Raw genomic sequence first — 21,680 nt, 5'->3', positions numbered from 1 at the left:
GAACTCACTCTGTAGACCAGGCTGGCCTCGAACTCAGAAATCCACCTGCCTCTGCCTTCCAAGTGCTTTCTCCTACTTTTTATGTAGTGTGATGGTTTGTGTGTGCTCAGCCCTGGGTGTGGGTGTGTCACTGTGTGTGTGGACTGTAAGACCTGCATCCTAGCTGCCTGGAAGCCAATATTTTCCTAGCAGCCTTCAGATGAAGATGTAGAACTCTCAGCTCCTCCTGCATCATGCCTGCCTGGATGCTGCCATGTCCCCACCTTGATGATAATGGACTATACATCTGAACTTATAAGCCAGACTCAATTAAATGTTGTCCTTATAAGAGTTGCCTTGGTAATGGTGTCTGCTCACGGCAGTAAAACCCTCACTAAGACACATGGTCACCAGGCCTGCATAGTGAGGCACTTTACTTATGATGAGCCATCCATAGCACAAGCCCTATTTTTGGATTTATGTTATGTATGTATGTATGTATGTATGTATGTATGTATGTATTGAGACAGGGCCTCATCATGTAACTACCTGGCATGGAACTCACGGAAATCCCCTAGCCTCTGCCTCCTGCTGGAATTAAAGGCAGTGTCGCAGTCTGTAGCTCAGGCTGACCTTGAATTTGCTGTAATCCTCCTGCCTCCCCTCTCCAGGGCTGTGATTGCCAGAGTGTATGTCTAGTTGGTTAGAGCTTGCTTGCTTCCTTCCTTCCTTTCTTTCTTTCTTCCTTTCTTTCTTTCTTCCTTCCTTCCTTTCTTTCTTTCTTTCATTGATTTTAAGATGGCTTTATGTGTATAAGTATTTTGCCTGTATGTGTGTATCTTTGTACCCTAAGTGTGCTTGAGGACTTCAGAAGTCAGAAAAGGCATCAGATCCCCTAGAGCTGGAGTAACTGATGGCTGTGAGTCCCCGTGTGGGTATCAGGAATTGAATCCCAGTATTTAAGGAGAAGAACAAGTGCTGCTAACCATTGACCCATCCATCTCTTCAGCACCAGGGTTGGGTATGATAGTGCACGCCTTTAGTTCCAGCATTTGGATGGCAGGGGCAACCAGATCTCCGAGTTGGAAACCAGCCTGCTCTATATAGTAAGTTCTAGGATGGCTAGAAATACACATACACACACACACACACACACACACACACACAAATACTAGATCCAGGGATTTTTATCTTGATTTATGTTTTGATACAAGGTCTTGTGCAGTCAAGAATACTCTTAAATAAAAGTTTTTGTTTAGCTGAGGATGACATACTTCTACCAGTTGAGTGCCAAACAGGGTCTCTGTGTAGCCCTGGCTGTCCTGGAAATTGCTCTGTAGACCAGGCTGGCCTCAAACTTAAAGAGATCTGCCTGTCCCTGCGTCCCTAGTGCTGGGATTAAAGGTCTGTGCCACTATACCCAGCCAGTTTTATTTTTTATTATTTCATTTTATTTATATCTGCATATGTTGGATCCCTTGATGAGCTTCCCTGTGGGTACAGGGAATTGAACTCAGGATCTCTGGATGAGCAGCTATTAACCACTGAGCCATCTCTCCAGCTCTGAGTGCCAGATTTATATATGAGTACTAAGATTCTGGGATAATTAAGTAATGCATAAGGCACCCTCCACCCCAAGCAGATTATGTGACAGTGGCCCTCTATGTCAGTCATATAATCAGTGGGATGATGCCCACACATTTGAGCTTACGTTTCACCTGCATTGGTGTTTCCTAGTGGAGTTGGAGGAGTGGGGCATGAGAAGGAGTGGAGAGAGAGGATTCTTTCTTTCCAAGTTTGTGTGTATGTGCATGTGTGTGTGTGTGTATGTGTGTGTTTTGTTTTTTGAGATACCAATTTATATATATATTCCTGACCAGCATTAAACTCACTGTAATCCAAGCTAATTTTAAGCTTTCAGTGATCCTCCTGTCTCTGCCTCCTGGGTGCTGGAATTAACAATCATGAGGTATCATATCCATATTTGTTTATAAGCTTTCTGAGCTTCTTTCTAACTGAAAAAATATCTATTTGGACTGTCTGAGTGGTGGTGGTGCACACCTTTAATCCCAGTACTCAGGAAACAGAGTCAGGCAGATTCTCAGTTTGAGCTGGCCTACTAGGGCTAGTTCCAGGACAGCCAGAGCCTCACAGAGAAAACCTGTCTTGAACCCAACCTCCCATTTCTGCAACAAAGGCTATTTGGAATGGGGTAGAGAATTTAATGCATACTTTTTATTTTCTTTCTTAAGCAGGTTTTTCTTTTGTTTTGTTTTTGAGACATTGTCTCAACCCATAGTCCAGTTTGGCCTGAAACTTGAGTAGTCCTTTTACCTACCAAGTGTTGGAATCACAGGCATGAGCCAACATGCTGCCTTTACTGCAATCATTTGGGAAGCCTTGGGACAGTCTCTTCCCTATAGGCTTGGGTGCACAGAGGAAGGGTTTTCTTTGCCCCACAAGCTCTCTGGGATGATGTACAGCTGTTCTCACATGCACTCCACATGTCCAGGACCCAAGCCCTGGAAAGCACTCATCTAGCCTGCCTTGTTTCACACATGGGGACAGGAGGCTAGAGGGCTGAGGATCCACAGATGCCCCTATGAGCGGGCAGTTCTGCTCCCACAGTCTCCTTGGACTATTTACCTAAGTGGGAGCTTCCCATGAAAGCAGCAGGGGTCCCCAGAGAGCACTGGTTCCAGACCTTTGTCAGCTATGTGCATTGGGGAGCAGATGGCTCAGCTGGGCTGCAACCCCTGAGATCCCAGACCCCAGGGCTCCTTGGTTTCAACAGGCAGAGGCAAGTCCTTGTGCCCAGTCCTGCCCTAATAGGGCTCAGCCGGGAGGCACCAACCCACCAAGCTATCACTCTCAGTACTTTTCTACTTAAGTAGGGTTTTTTTGTTGCTGTTTGTTTGTTTTTTTGTCTGCAGTGCCAGGTTTGAAACCCAGGGCCTTGTGCACGCCAGGACAGTGCTGTGTCTGAGGTCCACCCTGAGAGCTGCCCATTCATATTTTCCTTGATGAAATGACAGGAGCAGCTACCCCAGGGAAAGCAGGCATTGGGGTGGATGCTAGGCTCCCGTGCTGGTAGTGCCATCACAACTCAGTGGAGTCAGCTGCATGCTCTTCTCACCCCACTTCAAGGTCACAAAAATGTTAGGAGTCTTGCCTAAAGCTGGGCAGTGGTGGTGCACACCCTTAATCCTGGCACAGGGAGGCAGAGGAAGGTGATCTTGAGTTTCAGGCCAGCCTGGTCTACACAGGAAATTCTATAGCTAGGGCTACACAGAGAAGCACTGTCTCAAAAAGAAACAAGAGTCTTATCTGAGGGTGAATGTTGGCAGTACACGCACGGGACTAGCAGTCGGGAGCCTGAAGCAGAAGGATTTTAAGTTCCAGGCTAACCCCAGCTACAGACTGAGACTGCTAGTGCACAGCATGAGAACCTTAGTGCAGTCCCCAGCACCCATATGTGCCTGAAGGAATCTGAAACCTCAACCCTGGTGGTAAGAGGCAGAGGCAGGAGCATTGTGGTGGCTTGCTGCCCAGCCTAAAGTCTAAGCTGTTCTTCAGAAGATGATGTGAGAGTGGTGCCCAAGCTGGTGTCCTGCACTACAGGCAGGCACCAAGCCCAGATACAGTTTCCTTCTTTCCTTAGTATTTTCGACCTATTGTTTGGTTGTCTCTTCTGATGGAGAGAGACAGCCCGTTGTACCCTTGCTATGACAGTATAATTGCAAATACAGAATATATTGATACAGTGTGTGTGTGTGTGTGTGTGTGTGTTACAAGATTAGAGCTTGGAGCCTTGCATATACTAGGGAAGCGCTTGAGACTGACCTGCATGCTGTTCCCATGGCTCCTTTAATATAGTAATTAATTTTGAAAAAAAAAAATTGAGCTAGGCAGAGGTGGTGCATGCCTTTAATCCCAGCACTTGGGAGGCAGAGGCAGGAGAATTTTTGAGTTCAAGGCCAGCCTGGTCTACAGAGTGAGTTCCAGGACAGCCAGGACTATACCGAGAAACCTGTCTTGAAAAACAAACAAACAAACAAACAAAAAATAGCTTTATTGACTGATTGTAGTTTTTTGTTTGTTTCATCTTAATTGAAAAAAAAATGGTATATACCTTTATTCCCAAACCTTGGGATCAGCACAGGCAGATCTCTGTGAGTTTGAGGCCAGCATAGTCTACAAAGCAAGTTCCAGGACAGTTACACAGAAAAACCCTGTCTTGAAAAAACCAAAATAAATAAATAAGCAAACATAAATAAATGAAGTGAAAACTCTGAAAGTGTGTGCACACATGCATATATGTGCTGCATGTGGCTATATGTGTGCTGAGGCTAGGAGAGGGCATCCCTTAGAGCTGGAGTTATACACGGGATTACTTTTCTGTTACTGAGATAAAAGGAGCTCAAGGTAGAAAGGGCTTATTTGGCTTATATTTCCAGGTTACACTGAGGGGAGTTACAGTATGAATATAGAACTAAAACTGTGGAGGAACACTTCTTGTTGGCTGACTCACATAACTATGTTTGGATATAGCTTTTTACATAGCCCAGGGCCATCAGCTTAGAGATGATACCACTCACAGTGGGCCCTCCGAATCACTTAATAATGAAGACAGTTCTCCACAAACATCCATAGGCCAGTCCATGACAGTTGCTTTGTCTGAGTCCTGTTTTGTTTTTGTTTTTTTTGTTTTTGTTTTTTCGAGACAGGTTTCTCTGTATAGTACTGGCTGTCCTGGAACTCACTCTGTAGACCAGGCTGGCCTTGAACTCAGAAATCCACCTGCCTCTGCCTCCCAAGTGCTGGGATTAAAGGCATGTGCCGCCACCGCCCGGCCCTATTTTGTTTTGTTTTGTTGTTTGTTTGCAGTTTTATTTTGATGGGTTTTTTATTGTTTTGTTTTGGAGACAGGAGACAGCTCTGGCTGGCCTTGAGCTCACTGAGTAGTAATGATGACTTTGAATTCTTTTTTTTTTGGGGGGGGGGTGTTTCAAGACAGGGTTTCTCTGTGTAGCCATGGCTGTCCTGGAACTCACTCTGTAGACCAGGCTGGCCTTGAACTCAAAAATCCACCTGCCTCCGCCTCCCAAGTGCTGGGATTAAAGGTGTGCGCCACCAGTGCCTGATGGCTTTGAATTCTTTTTTTTTTTTTTAAGATTTTTTTATTATTATAAATGAGTACACTGTAGCTGTCTTCAGACACACCAGAAGAGGGCATTAATAAAATTCTGGCTTGCTTACTAGTTCACCCCTTTAATCCCAGTGCTCAGGAGGCAGAGACAGGCAGATCTCTGTGAGTTGGAGGCCAGCATGGTCTATAGAGTGAGTTCCAGGACAGTCAGGGCTACAAAGAGAAACCATGTCTCAAAAAAGGGGTGGGGATTGGGGCTGGCTGAAAAGGAAAAAAAAGTCTGGGGATACTGTTAAGTGCTAAAGTTTAGAACTCCCAATTGAGGGGCTGGAGGTATGGCTCAGTGGTAAAGCACTTGCCTAGAATCCCCCAGTGAGGGGATATGGGTATGGTTCAGCAGTAGAACACTTGGCTAACATGTGAAAAGCCTTAGTTCACTCTCTACTAGCACCCACACAAAAAAATCACCACCACCAAAACTTGGCTTTTCTGTGGCTAAAAGGCTAACCCATTACTTCCAGCTTCTGTAGTTTTCAATTGAAATTGAAAGTAATAACACAAAGGTTTCCTGCAGTACCGTAGGAAGATTCTAGATCCTTCGGCCGCCAAAGCCTGGGTCACCTTGACTGCCTTAGATCTCCCAACTCTTGAGTTTGAGTGGCTAAGCCCTGTGGCCCATATATGACATGAGATCTTGGAGGGATCAAGGTGGCCCTGTGCTTGTAAAGGGCTTCTTGAGCCTCTGTCCTTCAAGGGCACTGTGTCTTCACTAGCTCCACCACTGCTTTCTCAGTGGCCTCAGACCTCAGAGAGCAGGGGTTGGGTTTGGAGACTGACACAGTGGACTCCAGCAAAGAGTGTAGGACTTACTTGCCCCTGCTTCTTTCCTTAGGATCTTCATCATCTGGGCCATCAGCAGCTGGTTCCGCCGAGGGCCGTCCTCTCAGGACCAGTCGGGCCCTGGAGGGGCTCCACGCGTCGCCAGCCGAAACCTATTCCCCAAAGACACTCTAATGGTAATGCTGGGTGGAAGGCAAGTAGAGGGCTGGGACAGTGATGTGGTGAGGACAGGCAGGATGGGACAGTTCCCAGCTGCGTCAGCTCTGTAGACATATGGGTCCCAGATGCTCTAGCCCATCAGTGCAGGTGACCTGTGCCACCCGAGGGACACTGAGGAAACAGGACTCTTGGGAGCTCGCACAGTAGACTTCCCGGTTGTTGTGCACCTATTGCAACAGGGTCCCCGGTGCTTTCTTTCAGAAACATGTTTGGCCCTCGTGGTTGAGGGTGACAAGGGTAACTGGGATCAGTTCAGGTTCCTGAGCTAACAGCACAGCCACCAGACTCCTCCCCCTCAAGCTCTTCCAGGTCCGTTCTGTTCTCTGCTTAGCTCTGTTGCTGTGTATCTCAGCCTGTCAGTAGGCCACTGTCAAATAATGGATCCTAGGGATGGGAATAGTTGGTGGGAGTCTCGGACTGAGTAGGAGGAGGCTCCCTAAGCTTGCCTCCCCTCCTGAGGCACAGGCGCTTGACTTCCTTGCCCCAGATCTGTCCAGTTCCAACTGGGAGGTCATCCGTGGTCATCCTGCTTTCCCTGTCCTTAAGTTCATCATTGGTAGTGTAGGGCTCCTTGGTGTCACAGTTCAGGGTAGAGTGGACATATAACAAAAGCCAAAGTTGAACTGACCAGTTTCTATCAGGCATTGTCCACAAATAACATTACCAGCATCTGACCAGCGTCCCCACACCCTCCTACATTCCACAGAACCTGCACGTGTACATCTCAGAGCACGAGCACTTCACAGACTTCAATGCCACCTCGGCTCTCTTCTGGGAGCAGCATGACCTGGTGTATGGTGACTGGACCAGTGGAGAGAACTCCGATGGCTGCTATGAGCACTTTGCAGAGCTTGACATCCCACAGGTGGGTCCTCCCCACAATCCGCCTGTCTCGGCCTGGGTCCTCTAAGCCATCTAGTGTGGTGTGGATCCCAACTTTAGCCAGTTAGCCATCAGTAGCTGTCCCTGAGGGGTCCACTCAGCACAGTGATGCCAAAGGCATAGTTTCCAGGTTATATGAATGAACAACGATGGGGCATTTCCTGTTCAGAAGCCAAGCCAGATTGATATGTGGAAACATCTGTACCCCATTCCTTTGAGAAGTGTTGCAGCTGAGCATGGTAACACTCCTCTCTAGTCTCCCAGCACTTAGAGAGCTTAGGCAGGATTACCATGAGTTCAAAACTAGGCTGTGAATTATGGGAAGATGTGTCTTAAAACAAAAAGAAGCATTATTGACCCCTGTGACTGTTACTGTCTCATGTAACTGCTGCTTGTGCTGTGTGTGATAGATGAACCTGGGGTTAGCAGCAGCATGGTGACTTTCTCAAGGTCAACAGCTAGTGAGAGATTCCTTTTGCTCCCTGCCTCTGCCTCCCAAGTGCTGGGACTAATGGCATGTGCCACCACCTCCTGGTGGATTTTATTTTATTTATTTATTTATTTGTTTGTTTGTTTGGTTTTGGTTTTTCGAGACAGGGTTTCTCTGTATAGCACTGGATATCCTGGAACTCACTCTGTAGACCAGGCTGGCCTCGAACTCAGAAATCCACCTGCCTCTGCCTCCCAACTGCTGGGATTAAAAGTGTGCATCACCACCACCCGGCTTGTTTGTTTATTTTTAAAGATTTATTTATTTTATGTATATATGAGTACAGAAGACATCTGATCCCATTACAGATGGTTGTGAGCCACCGTGTGGTTGCTGGGAATTGAACTCAGAACCTCTGGAAGAACAGTCAGTGCTCTTAACCACCGAGCCATCTCTCCAGCCCTTGTTAAATGTTTTTAACAATTTATTTTTATTTTATGTATGTGAGTACACTGTAGCTGTCTTCAGGCACACCAGAAGAGGGCATCGGATCCCATTCAGATGGTTGTGAGCCACCATGTGGTTAGGGCCTCTGGAAAAGCAGTCAGTGCTCTTAATCACTGAGTCATCTCTCCAGCGAAAGGATTTTATTTTTTTGAGACAGTCTCATGTAGCTGAGGCTAGTCTTGCTGTGTAGCAGAAACTAGTTTAGAACCTTCATTCAGCTGCTTGAATTATAGGAATATACTGTCACACCTGACCTCAGCCCCCCCTACCCCTCTTTAGATAGGGACACTGAGTGTCCAGGCTCTGAACTCTGAACACATTTTATAAATATTAGTCTCCTGAGTGACTGAAATGGTAGGCCTGTGCCCAGGACTGCTACTGCAGCCAGTGTGCACTTGTTAATTGGTGGTGTGGTGGTACTCTTGTCCTTTGTACCCAGTGGGCTTTGGGAGTGGGGGAGGAGAGATGCCCCAATCCTGAGTGGTTGGATCTGCATGGGCACATACGGTCTGTGACTCCAGTCATGCTATGGCCATACTGTCAAGCTCAGGCCCTTTCTGGAAGTTCAGGAAAGAATAGGGGACCAGTGAGCTGTTCTTGGGGACTTGGGTTTCATCCCCAAGAAGCAGCTGGTGGGCTTGGAGGACCCTGTGTGGGCCAGGCTCTGCCTGACGGTCACACATCAGGCTCAGCTCAGATCCCCCTTTTCTTCCCTAGTCCTAGGAAGTTGAGAGTGAGGAAGGCTTTGACCAGAGGGGCAGTGGGATGTGACACCGTGGAAGGTGGAAAAGTGGGTCATGAGCTCACAGATTGGTTATTTTCTGTTTTCTTTTGTTTTATCATAATATGGTCTGCCTTGTGCCTAAGCTTGCCTCAGATTCTCAGTCCTCCTACTTCAGCTTGAATTAGAGGCATGCACTGCTACAACTGGCTTTCAGAAAACTGAGTGCTGACTCCCTTGCAGCCTGTCTCTAATCCTTGGGTGTGAGTGAGTCCCTAGCCTCATCAGCACAATTGGGTCATATTGTGACCTGTGGCAATGCAGGGCTGAAGTGCTCTGTTCCTGTGAACTCACTAGTGTAGCCCTGCGCTTCGTGGTCTGTTAGACCAGAGCTGGGCAGTCCTTGTTGCAGTGCTGGATGGCCTACATCCCACAGTTGTGTTTCTGAGTGTCCGGTTCAGCTGGAACCCAATCTTCAGTCTGTTTTACTTCAGCATTTAGGACAGAACCAGTCAGCCGCTGTGCCTTGAGTAAGCTGCTGCAGACTTGGAAGTAAGTGGGAGCTACTGTAGGCAGGTGACATGGGCCTTGTCATTTTCTAAGCCTCATTCACCAATCACCTTCTCTTGCAGAGTGTACAGCAGAATGGCTCCATCTATATCCATGTCTACTTCACCAAGAGTGGCTTCCACCCAGATCCCCGGCAGAAGGCCCTGTACCGCCGGCTTGCCACTGTCCACATGTCCCGGAGTAAGTTACTTCCCTTCTGGTCCTGGTGGAACCTGACTGGAGTGTTGTATGCCATCTCAGGTCTTGTGGAGCAGGCAGGAGCTCTGTGTTCTAGACTCAGGATTGATGAGACAGGCACTGGCCCCACTCATGTTACTAGCTCTGGGACACCCAGGAGCCTGCTTGTGAGAGCAAGAGAATCTGGGTGTGATGCAAGCCCCAATCCTAGCTAGGGAGGTGAGGGGCTAAGGCTGAGGCAGAGGCAGGAATTTGGAGCCAGCTGATATGAAAGGGCAGCTGGGGCTCAGTTGGCAGAGTGCTTGCTTGTCATGCAGGAAGCCCTGGATTGGCTCCCCTAAGTATACACCTGTGATTCCAGCATTGGAGGGGTAGAAGAGGACCTGACGTTCAAGGTCATCCTTGATCCCTGATTAGGGAATTCAGGGCCAGCTGGATTGTGTGAGACTGTCTCCAAAAAAGAAAAGAAAAGAAAAAAAAAAAGAAGAGACAGAAATAAAGAAAAGAAAAGCAGCCCTCTTTTCTCTAAAGGCCAGTGATTAAGTGCTGGGGCGGCATTGTCCATGGATTTGGTGCCTATAGCTTCCTGCTGCACAGTCTTAGTGTGGAAGTAAATAAGCCACTTGGTTAGTTATGGTAATGGCGACAAATGTACTGAGCAGCATCTGGTAGTAAGTACCTTAATCCCAGCACTTATAAGACTGAAGTGGGAGGATGGTGAGCTCAAGGCCGTCCTAGGATACATAGTAAATTCCTGGCCATATAGCCAGATCACATCTCAAAAACAAAAACAGTAGCTAGATAGATGGTTCAGTGGTTAAAGTGAGAGCCAGAGTCTGTGTTCCCAGCATCCTTGTCTACTGCCAAGGCAGCCCAGGGAGCCCTTCCCTTGGTGTATACAAGAAAGCAACTGATGTCTTTCTCAGGCCTCCGCATTCCCTCACTCTCATGCTCCCACACAGGCGCGCTCTTACATCACACCAAGAGAAACGCAAAGCAAAGCAGTAATAACTGAATTCATTATCTCAACATGGAGCTGCTGGACAAGCATGGTATTTTACATTGTTTGTGGAGACAAGTTTCAGAGTGAATTATGTATCATACCCATAGCTAATGCCCAGTTCTACCAGCATCTGTGCCTCCATTCTGGTTGGAGCAGCCTTAGAAGCTTGGTCTTCCAGAACAGGGCTTCTCTGCTCCCGTAGGACAAGGGCAGTTTCTTATTAGAATCAATCAATTAGTCAATCTATACCTATCTATCTATCTATCTATCTATCTAATCTATTTATCTATCATATTTTATGTGTGTGTTATACCTGCATATATGTATGTGCACTATGTACATTCCTGGTGATGGCAGGGGTCAGATCCTCTAAAACTGGGGCTATGGATGATTGTAAGTTATTGTGTGGGTACTACGTTTGTGTGTGTGAATGTGTGTGTCCATGTCTGTATACCCCGTTTTCGTTAGCCCTGTCTGTTGCTTGTAATCTTGAAGGTTGACAGCCTCCTCCCTTCTTGGAGGATGTCTCTGGAGTTGATTCTCTGAGATACCCAAGGGTGCTTGCTACTCCAGCTGGGCAAGTGGGCTAGTTTCCAAAGAGTTCGAGAAAAAGTAGAATGATATTGATGTTGTAAGAGCTGCAGGCTTTTGGTCATGAAGAGGTGTGGGCTTTATCCTCATTCTCCATGGTAGTTACTGAGGTTCCAGGAAGTGGCATTAATTCACCAGCATCCCTTAGCTTGTAGGAGACCAGCTATGTGATCTTAGCCCAGAACTCTATGTTGGCTAGTTCCCTGTTCCCTTGTAGGGATGGAATGAAGCAGCTCAGCAGCACAGGCCTTCTTGTTTTTGTTTGCCTCTTGGTGGAATCTAGGGCTTTTCACATAGTAGACTGTACTTTCATCTGTGCTCTTGGGCCTCTTACAGGGACATTCTAGGCAGATGTCCTACCACTGAGCTACGCCCCAGCCCCTCACTGGGGGATTCTAGGCAGGGGCTCTACCACTGAGCCACGCCCCCAGCCCCTCACTGGGGGATTCTAGGCCTGGGCTCTACCACTGAGCCACGCCCCCCAGCCCCTCACTCGGGGATTCTAGGCAGGGGCTCTACCACTGAGCCACACCCCCAACCCCTCACTGGGGGATTCTAGGCAGGGGCTCTACCACTGAGCCACACCCCCAGCACTTGGGGAGGTAATTCTAGGCCATAGCCCCAAGCTCCTTGGTGGGGGAATTCTAGGCAGGAGTTCCATCACTGACAATTAAAAGTCCATTTTATCATTGTTTTAATTTTTTTTGTTTTTTGTTTTTTGAAAAAGGGTCTCTGTGCTTTCCTGGCTGGCCTGTAACTCACCAGGCTAGCCTTGAACTCAGTTATTTCTGCCTCCACTTCTTGTGTACTGGGATTAAAGGCTTGTGTCATCTTGCCCAGCCACTTCTGTTTTGTTAAGAGTATTTGGTTTTATTTATTTGAGTGTTTGCCTGTATATAAGTACTTGCACCCTAATGCTGTCACCTACAAGCCATCTCTCCAGTGGCTTCTGGCTTTATTTTGAGAGGCTCTCACTAGGTTGCTTAGGCTGGCCTTGAATTTACTCTGATTCTCTTGCCTCGGCCATTAACTACTAGGTTCAGCAAGGGAGGCAGTTTTCCTTCTCAATGTGAGTAAGAGCTAGTGACATCCAAGTTGGGAGGGCGTGGTCAACCCTTTGCTCTTGTCAAGCAAGGTGGTGGGAACCCTGGCTGGCCCGACCTTCGCAAGGGGAAGCAAGTCCACTTGTGGCTGGGGATTCACAGTCAGAGTTCTCATGCTGGCTTCTCACGTTGCTAGCACCAGACCTTCTCTGGAACTGCTCTCTAACTCCCCCTGTGTGGCCATGTATTCAGTGGGCTGTCCCTGAGCCCAGGGTACAGAGCACATGGTTTAACTAGGAGGCAGGTGGGCGTGTATTGTGATGGAATTCAGCTGTCCAGGAGACAGACACCTCCTGTATCGCCTCCTTGGGGAGGTGAACACAGTGAAGTGGCTCATGCCTGTAGTCCTCAGCTGGAGGCCAGCCTAAGATACTGGGTGAGGTGCAGTTCAGAAAAACAATGGCTACAGCCATGCAGGAAGGAGGTCTTGAGGAAGGGAGCAATGGTGTAGTGTGGGCTCCAAGTAGGTATGTGTCCTTTGCTGGCTTAGGGAGTGGCCAAGCAGGTTTTAGAGATAGGAGGCTCTGCTTTCTGCCTGGTGATCTATATAAGTGGTACTTCTCTGTAAAGGTGGGATGGTGGGTCCTTGAAATTTAGGGGGTGGTTGAGGCTTCTCAAGTGATATAATCATTAGTGGGAAGCTACCATGGGATAGCAAGTGTTCACAGACCTCACCCACCTCCCTCTGCCCACAGTGATCAACAAATACAAGCGTAGGCGATTTCAGAAAACCAAGAACTTACTGACAGGAGAGACAGAAGCTGACCCAGAAATGATCAAGGTAAACAGAAGTGGGGTTGCTGGGGTTCATGGTATTACCTAGCTGCATACAGTTTTTGGTCAGGCCAAGTGCCTGCCCCTTCTGTGCACTCTGGGAGGAGTTCAGGGATGCGAGCACTGCAGCAAGAAGACTGCAGACAGGTCAGCCCAGGGGCCCTTATGTACATCTTGCTATGAGCCCATTTCACGTGGGATCCTTGTTCCAGCTCACAGAGGCAGCAGGTGAAGAGGCTGGCACGGAGCAGGAGCAGGGCTTAGAGCAGTTGTAGGCTTTATGAGCTCTGTGGCTTCTTAGTGGGCTGAGCAAACCAGGACATTTTTCTAAAGGCACAGAGCTTACCTTCTTCTGTGGCTTTGGGCAGGAGGCATGGTCCCAGAATGAAGTAGAGCCACTCTGAGAGGGGATGCCAAGGCTCTTCCTATGACTAGCCTGCCTCTGCCTCCACAAGCCTCTCCTTACTTCAGATGAGGAGGTGGAGGATGGTTGGATCTTTGAGTCTCATGTCAGGCTTAATAGGTGATTGCTATCAGCATGCACCTACCAGCCATAGCTACACTGGCTGTGTTGTTATGGGAGGGCATAAGCAGTAGTATTTATGGGACCTCTGGCTGCCCAAAGCCTACTGCTCATTTCCCATTTCCCCACAGAGGGCTGAGGACTATGGCCCTGTAGAAGTAATCTCGCACTGGCACCCCAACATCACCATCAACATCGTGGATGACCATACACCATGGGTGAAGGGCAGTGTGCCACCCCCACTGGACCAATGTAAGCTGAGCCAAAAGCTCAGGGCCTGTGACCTTGTCTTCCTCCAGCCCATCTATGAGAGACCCTTCTAGCTCCACACTTTCCTAACCACTCCAAGCCCATCCTTTCTCTCCCACACTCTTCCTTAGCCAAGGACTGGCCAGTGTGGGTGGGAATGGCTGTAGAACTGTCCCTGGGTATCAGTTCACACCTGGTTTCTCACTGTTTTCTATAGAGTTGGGGGTATATGACCACCAGTGTAAGCTGTACTGGAGACAAGCTTCAGTGGCCTTCATTCAGGGCCACTCCCATTGCCACTGCATCCTTTCCATTGAGGTCTTGGGACCCTTCTGCTCCTCATGGCACAGTCAAGAAATGCTATGTGGTGTCTTGGCCAGGCTGAGCAGAGCCCGCCCCATGTGCCCACAGATGTGAAGTTTGATGCCGTGAGTGGTGACTACTACCCCATCATCTATTTCAATGACTACTGGAACCTGCAGAAGGATTACTACCCTATTAATGAGAGCCTGGCCAGCCTACCACTGCGTGTCTCCTTCTGCCCGCTGTCACTATGGCGCTGGCAACTCTATGCTGCACAGAGTACCAAGTCACCCTGGAACTTCTTAGGTGACGAGTTGTATGAGCAATCTGATGAGGAGCAGGATTCAGTGAAGGTGTGTGGGGTGGCCACAGGCCAAGGGGAAGTGGGAAATCCCACCTAACGCTCCCCCATACTGTTTCTCAACTGTCTACCCCGCCTCCCAGCTCCCCATCCCCGCCTCCAGGCAGTGGGCAGGAAGTGAGTCCCTCACCCTAGCTAACTCTGGGGACCTGGCTCCCGACTTGACTCCTTTATTTTTTCTTGTTTTCCTCTTGCCCATAACAAACACTCTCTCTCTGATGATCACTAGAGCAGGTCTATCTATAGAGGTCTTACCAGGTCCTACTTGGGATTCCAAGGGACATGTAGGAAATGGCTCTTGGAAATGAGGTACCGCAGCAGGGACAGAGCAATGCTCACAGGCTCCTCTCCCCAGGTTGCTCTGCTGGAGACCAGCCCATATCTTCTGGCACTCACCATCATCGTCTCCATTGTCCACAGTGTCTTCGAATTCCTGGCTTTCAAAAATGGTAGGCATGGGGGCCCGGGACATCGAGGCAACCGGCAGAGGACGTAATCTGCTCCCTGCTTCCTCTCCATACCTGGAGTCTCTCTCTGTACTCTAGAGGGCTGGAAGCCTGAAGAGGGACAGTGACCCCACTAGGCACAGAACTGAGGGAGACACTGGGCCTGCTGCCTGGGCCAAGGCCAGGGTAGTACCACCAGGAAGCAGGGTGGGGAACTCCAAAGCCAAAAGAAAGGGAAGCCCCGAGGCTGCTCCCAGCACCCTGCCTGACAGGGAGGCCCCAACATACAGCTACCCAGTTCTGGAACAGCCCATTGCTGTGTTCAGCTCTAGGTGCTGAGGCAGAGGCAGGCATGCAACTGTGCAGCTCTGCTACAACAGTCATTCCAACTGCTCTGTCAGCCTCTAGGCTGGTGGCCCATAGTGTGTTGGGGGGGGGGGTCAGTAGGTGTCCTGAAGCTCCTGGAATTGGCAGGAGTGATGGACATCTCTGTCACGATGACACTGCAGTGGAATCTGCCATCCAGAAGAATATAGTGGGCAGATTTGAGGGGTACTCAGTGTGACCTTTCCTGGAAGGCCTTAGGTAGGGAGCTTCGCCATGCTCTGCTGGCCCTGGAGAGCTGACCTAGCTTGTGTGAGGTTCTGGACCTGTTCCCAGCCAGAGGTTAGTGAGGAGCAAGTCTTGCCACACATGGTGAGCTAGGCTTTCCCCACTATGCCAGGTCTCCCCCTTCCCCACCATTTTGGGGAATGGATGACCTTGTGAGTTGGATATGCTAAGCCCCAGGTTTGGGCATGTGGGCCACGGTCCATGCTCCTGAATCATGAATTCCAGGAGCCCTGAATGCTTGTGATCCAGCTTCACTTCTAGAAGTCAAGCACCAGGGAGACCAGAAAATAGCAGGATGTTGTCAGTTTAGGTCCCCCAGGTGTCCACACGGAGACCAAAAACCAGGGCTTGTCTGTGCCTCAAGGATAGGTCACAGGTTGAGTGGGAGGCCAGAAGAGAAGGTCTCCAAACACACACCCTGGATCTTTCTGTCCAGGGGAGGTGGGATGGCGTTGTGTGATACTGATCTGGTGTCTGCCCAGGTTCTACCAGGCAAGGCTGTACAGCCCCAGGTATGGTCCCAGTTAACCTGCTTCCCTTAGCACCTGATGACCCTCAGGTGACCAGCCTAGGGAACTGATCTTCCTATCCCATATGACCATGGGAAAGGTCCTGTGTGCCCTCTGCTTTTGTGGGAGAAAGTGCAGCCTAGGAGAAGCTGCTGACCACCTGTGCCCACATACTCTGCAGACATTCAGTTCTGGAATAGTCGTCAGTCCCTGGAGGGGCTGTCGGTGCGCTCCGTCTTCTTTGGCGTTTTCCAGTCCTTTGTGGTTCTTCTTTACATCCTGGACAATGAGACCAACTTCGTGGTACAGGTCAGCGTCTTCATTGGGGTCCTTATCGACCTCTGGAAGATTACCAAGGTCATGGACGTCCGGGTGAGTCAGGCACTATATTGCTGTGGGGCTTGCAGGGTGGGAAGGGGGTCTCCTGCTTAGCCAGGACCTGCCTTGGTCTCTGGGGGTTTCCCAATGCCTGCCTAGCTCTCAGGACCTAGGGGATTTTCACAGTAGGGGATTTTTCTGGGGTCACAGTAGGGCAGGGGAACTGGGAAGAGTGAGGAAGGGCAGGGGGCGGTTCTGGTTGGGGAGTGGCAGGAGCCAGGCCCAGCTGACCTTGACTTTCCCTTTACAGCTGGACCGGGAGCATAGAGTGGCAGGAATCTTCCCTTGCCCAACCTTCAAAGACAAGTCCACCTACATTGAGTCTTCAACCAAAGTATATGATGATGTAAGTGGCCCCCATGGCCCTGGGGTGGTCTCAAAGCACCTGCACTCATCAGGGACAGGCTGGGCCGTTGGTCTTGCCTGCCAGTATCACTGCCAGGCCCATATCACACCCTGCGTTCTCCACTTGCCACATCTACTTCCTGGCCAAGTCCAGAGTTCCCAGAGCCACCTGGAAATTCCCCTGGCCTAGCCTGCTGGACCAGGTGTGGGCGGATGAGGACAAGGAGTAGAACTACTGAACAGGGCTGCAGAGCCGGCCTGTTCTGTGACCACCCACCCCACCCTCACCCACAGATGGCGTTCCGGTACCTGTCATGGATCCTCTTTCCCCTGCTGGGCTGCTATGCCGTCTACAGCCTCCTGTACCTGGAGCACAAGGGCTGGTACTCCTGGGTGCTCAGCATGCTCTACGGCTTCCTGCTGACCTTTGGTGAGCAGGCCTAGCTCTACCCTGCCTGGAGGGCATATCCACACTGTTCTAGGTCCATCATTCTCTTAGGCCACAGCCTTGGGGCTGGCTGCCAGGCCTGGGCTTGCCCCTACTTTTAGGGCCTGTGCCTAGAGACCATCTGAAGCCCATGTTCTCATGCTTCAGTGAGCACAGCAACCAAGCCTTATCCTGGGACTCACCAGCCTCCAGACAGTGCCTACCCAGGGTGGGCAGCCAGGGGGATAGGGAGCTATAAGGATGCTTCTGGCCAGGTCTACAGAGAGGAATTCATGTGTTGTGGGAATCCCAAAGTGCAGAGAGAAGGCAGGCACTCACAGTGAGTACTGAGTACAGATGGGGGCAGAGCAGTAAAGGTGCACTTAGATGGAGTTTAGGAACCACTCTGAGGAAAGATGCATTAACAGTCCCCAGAACTGACCAGGAGGGACAACATAAAGATCTGGACATTGGATATCTGAAGTCAAGGCCATCCCGAGTTATAGCCTAAGACCCTGTCTCAAAAAAAAAATTTTTTTTGTTGGAAAGAGAATGCAGATGTGGAGTAGGCTGTGCTAGAGGAGCGGAGGGAGCCAGGGTTAGCTGCTCATGGTATCTTTTGTCTTCCCGAAGGCTTCATTACCATGACACCGCAACTCTTCATCAACTACAAGCTCAAGTCTGTGGCCCATTTGCCCTGGCGAATGCTCACCTACAAGGCCCTCAACACTTTCATTGATGACTTGTTCGCTTTTGTCATCAAGATGCCTGTTATGTACCGGATTGGCTGCCTGAGGGATGGTAAGGCCCAGAGAACACAGGGACACAGTGGGCGGGGAGGAACCTCATCCCCACTGCAGTGGGCCACTCCCTCACACAGTCCTTTCCCCCAGATGTGGTTTTCTTCATCTACCTCTACCAACGGTGGATCTACCGCGTCGACCCCACCCGTGTGAACGAGTTCGGTATGAGTGGAGAGGATGTCTCAGCAGCGGCATCTAGGGCCCAGGCGTCTACTGCAGCAGGGCCTCTCACACCTGCACCCAGCACAGCTGTCACCGGAGAGGATGCCTCAACAGTCCCAAAGGCCACTCCTGGGGCCTGCACTGCCAGTCAGTCCCAGGAAGCCCCTCCAAAGCCAGCAGAGGACAAGAAAAAGGATTAGCCACTGCAGTCCTCATCTGCTTCTGGTGACTGACCACCACCCACCACCTAGGCCCCTCCCTTACCCTCCTTGTCGCCCTCTTCCTGGACAGATCAGGCCGGGGCGGCAGGAGGCCCCAGGGCCAGAGCCCAATGTGTGAGATGGGGCCGGGCAGGCCGGGGCTGGCTGTGTGTATGTGGAGGCACCATCCATCGTCTTGTCTGTCTGTTCCTATGTGTTTGCAGACATCTCGCCCTGCCAGCCCAGCACCATCGGGAATCATGGTGAAGCCAATATGGCGCCGAGGGTGGGCCAGGCGGGGAAGGGGCCAGGGCTCCTCTGTGGGATGCCTGTGGTCCTCCATCATCTTGTCCCTTGTCCCCTGACCACTCTGCTCCCAGACCGCCACCCTTTAACACAGTTTGGATTTAATAAATTCATATGGGTGTTTAACTTAAGCTCAACCACCGCACCACCTCTGCCTTCCTTGTCTGGACCGTGCAGCTGCTCAGATCTTCAAGAGACCTGGAGGTGATGACAGGGAGTGGAGTCTGGGTTTGTTCAGCATTTAACACCCTGGGTTAACCTTGTGCTGCATAAACCATTAGTGGTGATGCATGCCTGTAAGTCAGAGCTAACTGCCATCAGAGAGATGGCAGACGGAACTTGCAAGGTGGCTCAGTGGGTGAAGGTATTTGCCAGGCAACCTTGATAATCTGGCTTTGCACTTCCAGTGTGCTACAAGGCCACAAAACCTGAGTTGATCATTAAACCACACATAGAGGCAGGAGGGAAGCAACTCTGTGTTGTCTGACCTCCACACACACACTGGTATGCATACCCAAACACGTAACTGCCCTGCAAGAGGTTTCCCAAAGCAGTCCCATCTTAGACTCCTACGATGCTGCTGGCTAAAAGCATCTGGTGTCTCTATGTCCAGCTGCATGCCACCAGGCAGAACCTGAAACCCTAAACAAGTCTGCTTGTGAGTCAGTGTTACCTCCAAGAAGGGCAAGCCCTATGTAACACGCCTCAATGGAGAAGCCGGAATGGGGCCTGTATGCACTTACCTGGGCTGGGTGCCATCGTAGTGTCCCTTGACAATGCTGGCCTCAAGAGCCCAACTGTCAATACCAGGAGCAGGGCTTGCTTACCCACTCAGAGTGGCAGCCATTGGGCTACTCGATACAACTTCCCAGACTCTAGGATCAGCCGTGCTGGAAGGAGGCACTGGACCACCTACCTGCTGAGTCGAGCAGGGATGGTACCTCACAGGGTAGGTGTCATACCCACACTCCTTGGTGGGCTCTTTCACCTGCTGCCCCAGTGTCCTCTGAAAAGTAGACAGCTAACTGGTGATGCCCAGGGGGCTGCTGCATGTCCCCAGAGCTTTTGTCTCATGCTTTACCACAGCCTCACCTCTAGCCCCAGTTTCTCAAGTCCTTCCTGGGACCCAAGTACCTGCAGGATACAATTGGTGGTGTTTCCCAGGCACCCCTCACTACCTAGTCCTGAGGCTCGTACCTCATGGCAAAGAGACTGTTCTTCGCTGAAGCAGGACCTGTGAAAACATGGCTATTGTCCTCTCAGTGACTGTTGTGTCCTAGCCACTCTGGTGCCATTTGCTTTCACGGACATCTGGATTTATCCAGACCTCTTATTGGGGTACTAGTGGATGGGTCAGTAGAGGCTTCCACAAGTCCCTCTGGACAGACGGCACAGGATAGTTCTGCATACACAGTAGGACCAACATTCCATGGCAGCCATGTAGAGCTCACAGCCTAGCAGAACTCTAGGGATTGTTGGGCGCAGTGGCCATAACCTTATCCTTATTCTTGAAAGGTCAGTGTAAGAGATTTTGAAACTTTCAGCTAGCCTGCACTACAAAACAAGACTTGGCATAGTGGCATACATTTGTAATCCTGGCACTTCGGAGGTGGAGGCAGAGGGATCAGGACATTACGATCATCCTCACTGGCTATAAGTTGAGTCTAAGACTAGTTTGGGCTATTTAACACCTTGTTTGAAAGAATAAAAAGTGGAAAACACCATGAATGCATCATGTACTGTCCCCAACTTTGGGAACAATGTCCAGCACCGTTGCACTGTGTGTGTGTGTGTGTGTGTGTGTGTGTTCACAGCAGCTCTTTGAAGTTTGTGATGTTTTTCTGTACCTCCAGATGAGGATCTCAGATTTTTTTTCCAGCTGGCCATGGGATCACACACATTTAATCATGATTCTCAGAAGTCAGAGGCTAGCCTGGTCTGTGTAGCCTAACGAGTATTTAGTAGTTTGAATAGTGCAAGTGCATGGAAGAGCTGTGGCAAGAGGCAACTAACTACAGCTGGGCAGTGATGGCTCATGCCTTTAATTCCAGCACTTGGGAGGCAGAGGCGGGTAGATTTCTGAGTTCAAGGCCAACCTGGTCTACAGAGTGAGTTCCTGGACAGCCAGGGCTACACAGAGAAACCCTGTCCCAAAAAAAGCAAACGAAGAGTAGGGGCTGGTGAGAAGATTCAGCGGGTATGAGCACCAAGTGCTCTTCCGAAGGTCGTGAGTTCAAATCCCAGCAACCACATGGTGGCTCACAACCACCTGTAATAAAATCTGATGCTCTCTTCTGGTGGTCTGAAGACAAAGAGTCAACTAGACCACTTCCTTGAGTTCTTAAAGGATGCTGTTAGGGGAAACTCAAGACCAGAGTGGTGAAATCAGTTGTCTGAGATTGTGAAACTCTCCAGAAAACCTAGGATTTGAACACAGGATATTTGGTTCAGGACCTCCCAATTACAATTCTGAGAGAGACTGTCCTAGAACTCATGGTGATCTCCTGCCCCAGCCTTTCAAGTGTTCAAGTGTTGAAGTTACTGGTGTGAGCCATCATGCCTGGCTCTCAAGATTTGCTTTTGAATTCACAGTCCTGTCTCAGATCCAGGCAATCAACCCAGGTTCTCTTACATGATAGGCAGGTGCCCCACCACTAAGCCACACACCCAGCCCTCATTTTTTTTTCTTGTTTCCCCTTTTTTGTTTTGTTTGCATTGAGACAAGGGCCTGCTATGTAGTGGAACTCACTACTTGTCAGTGAATCTCCTGCCTCTGCCTTTCCAGAACAGTCGTATCGTGGCTACAGTATCTTTTTGTGTGCTGCTGAGAATACAGCCTAGAATCTCATACATGTTAGACAAGCATTCTATCACAAGCCACATCTTCAGCACAACAGTTGGAAAATCTACAGGAAAGCAGTGCTTGGTGTATGTGTGGCTGGTAAGCTTATCCTATGGGAGATGGCCACCCCTGGACTTGCCTACTAGACTGGCACATTACCCATTTGGTACAAAATGAAAAAGAATATATGGTTCAGTGTGAAAGTTACATGATATCCCCATTTCCATATTTATCAAATTATGTTCTAATAGAACACAGCCACACCCCTG

The 21,680-nt window shown here is 49.7% G+C and overlaps 1 protein-coding gene across 1 annotated transcript in view; it reads left to right on the top strand.

Moving 5' to 3' along the window:
• The window catches only part of Clptm1 (CLPTM1 regulator of GABA type A receptor forward trafficking), a 33,040-nt gene extending 14,331 nt beyond the window's left edge, over positions 1–18,709 (top strand). The window contains exons 3-14 of the mRNA XM_031385591.1: positions 6,021–6,144; positions 6,894–7,052; positions 9,360–9,477; positions 12,867–12,952; positions 13,600–13,720; positions 14,129–14,373; positions 14,737–14,830; positions 16,130–16,320; positions 16,577–16,672; positions 16,966–17,101; positions 17,732–17,899; positions 17,992–18,709. Coding sequence (XP_031241451.1) covers positions 6,021–6,144; positions 6,894–7,052; positions 9,360–9,477; positions 12,867–12,952; positions 13,600–13,720; positions 14,129–14,373; positions 14,737–14,830; positions 16,130–16,320; positions 16,577–16,672; positions 16,966–17,101; positions 17,732–17,899; positions 17,992–18,263 — 1,810 coding nt within the window. The 3' untranslated portion in view covers positions 18,264–18,709. The remainder of the gene's footprint in view (positions 1–6,020; positions 6,145–6,893; positions 7,053–9,359; positions 9,478–12,866; positions 12,953–13,599; positions 13,721–14,128; positions 14,374–14,736; positions 14,831–16,129; positions 16,321–16,576; positions 16,673–16,965; positions 17,102–17,731; positions 17,900–17,991) is intronic.
• Positions 18,710–21,680: the final 2,971 nt, after the last annotated feature.

This window comes from Mastomys coucha, unplaced genomic scaffold (assembly GCF_008632895.1).
Source record: "Mastomys coucha isolate ucsf_1 unplaced genomic scaffold, UCSF_Mcou_1 pScaffold21, whole genome shotgun sequence".
NCBI classification, from domain to species: Eukaryota; Metazoa; Chordata; class Mammalia; order Rodentia; family Muridae; genus Mastomys; species Mastomys coucha.
This window is presented reverse-complemented; position numbering and strand designations above follow the sequence as displayed.